Genomic DNA, 1688 nt, shown 5'->3' with positions numbered 1-1688 from the left:
GCATAATTGTATTTAAATCTCATAGCAATTCCATGATATGAGTATTACTGTTTTTATCTTACAAATGAGAAAACAGAGAAATTGAATAACTTATTCAAAAATACATATTTTTTTAGTGGAAGAGTCAGAATTTAAACCTCAAGCATTGCAACAAGTAATACGTTCCTATATTTTAAATGAGATGACCAAACAATAATAGTCAAGAAAATATAAACAGAGATATTAGCAAAACCAAAGCAAGTACCTGAAATGTAATTTAAATTTACATTTTCTGTATTCTCCTTGGCTGTCTGAGACAGTTTTCATTCACTAATTACAAATCTTTGTGAATATTATGATAAACCTTGATTTTTAATGAGGTGTCTTTAAGTATATGAGTGACAATATGAGTTTCTTTGCTGTAATAAAAACTGATCACTTTTTGGGATAATCTACAGAACATAAAAATATATAAAACTACCATTTATCAAATGCTTACCATCAGTCAGGTATGGCAGCAAGTATTTTATATACCTAAACTCATTTATTTTTCATGACTGTGAAGTATGAATTATATCCCTCTCTTACACATGAGGAAAGAAAGCTTTGAAAATGATGTACTTTTCACAGCTAATGCTACGCATACGACTAATAAATGGCAGAGCTATGATTTTAACTCTGGCTGCTTTACTGCCAGAGCCTGTGTTCTCATCTACATGTAATTTTCTCTTTCTGCTTATTTCATTACATGTATCATTTCGTATTTTCTTAGTCACTGCACAAGGATAAAGGCTTGTCAAAATCTTTGTCTTAAGGCAAAACAGGCTCTCTGAAGTGAAAAGGAACTGTATCTAGAGTTTACATCACACTTCATGTTCTTTTGTAATTCTCCTTCTTCCTGCCTTTCCCTTTTCCAATTTTTCATAAAGCTGTCTCTCACTGAGTTTACAAAGGACTGGGGTCCATGCCATGAAAACAATATTATTCTTCTTGCAGTGCCAAAAATTCACTCAAAAAGGCTTTCAGTTCAGCTGGCCCTCTGCGATAGACTTAAATAAATCTTCAACTTTGGCATCCCATCAAGGACCGATTCACGCGGATCTCCGTTCTGATGTCTCCCTTTTCATCTGGCAACTGCTGACTTTTTAAAGGGTCTATTGTCTTTCTTCTGATTGTATTAAACAAAAAATCTCTGAAGCACTCAGTACTAGGGGTTAGAACTCTGAAAATTTTCTCATGAATGAAGAAGACTCTTGGTCTTTCAAAGGGCTATTTATAATATTAAAAACATTTTTATGTCACCCCAAAGCAGTAGGGATTACCTGGCATTGAAGCTGTCACCAGGAGCTTTACCTCGCACTGCTCCTTCTTCATCGTCTGCTTGAGATCCTTGAAGAAGAGGCCTTCCACGTAACCCACCACCTCCCACAAGAATGTCAGAGTGGCCGAAATGGCATCCATCCCCCATTCGCAGGGGGTCCGCACAAAGTACATGATTAATCCCACCTAAAAGTCAGGACAAGAAGAGTTCACAAAGCCACAATAATCCTGGGCTCACATTCTCATTTCCTTGGCTTTTCTTTTTTAAAATTAAATCTTCTGTGCCTTCCTATTCTCTGTTCAAATGCTTCTCTGACATTCTCCATGGCAGTAACCAGGAGATGGCGCAACTGGAAAACTGACCACATAGGCTCTTGTACATTTTTAAG

The 1688-nt window shown here is 36.3% G+C and overlaps 1 protein-coding gene across 1 annotated transcript in view; it reads right to left on the bottom strand.

Moving 5' to 3' along the window:
- Window positions 1-1688, bottom strand: part of UNC80 (unc-80 homolog (C. elegans)) — a 242259-nt gene that overhangs the window by 88745 nt on the left and 151826 nt on the right. The window contains 1 exon segment of the mRNA XM_012661211.1: window positions 1302-1558. Coding sequence (XP_012516665.1) covers window positions 1302-1558 — 257 coding nt within the window.

Source organism: Propithecus coquereli, unplaced genomic scaffold (assembly GCF_000956105.1).
Source record: "Propithecus coquereli isolate 6110/MARCELLA unplaced genomic scaffold, Pcoq_1.0 Scaffold70, whole genome shotgun sequence".
Taxonomy (NCBI): domain Eukaryota; kingdom Metazoa; phylum Chordata; class Mammalia; order Primates; family Indriidae; genus Propithecus; species Propithecus coquereli.
Note: the sequence above shows the minus strand (reverse complement) of the source record. Positions and strands in the feature narration are given on the sequence as shown.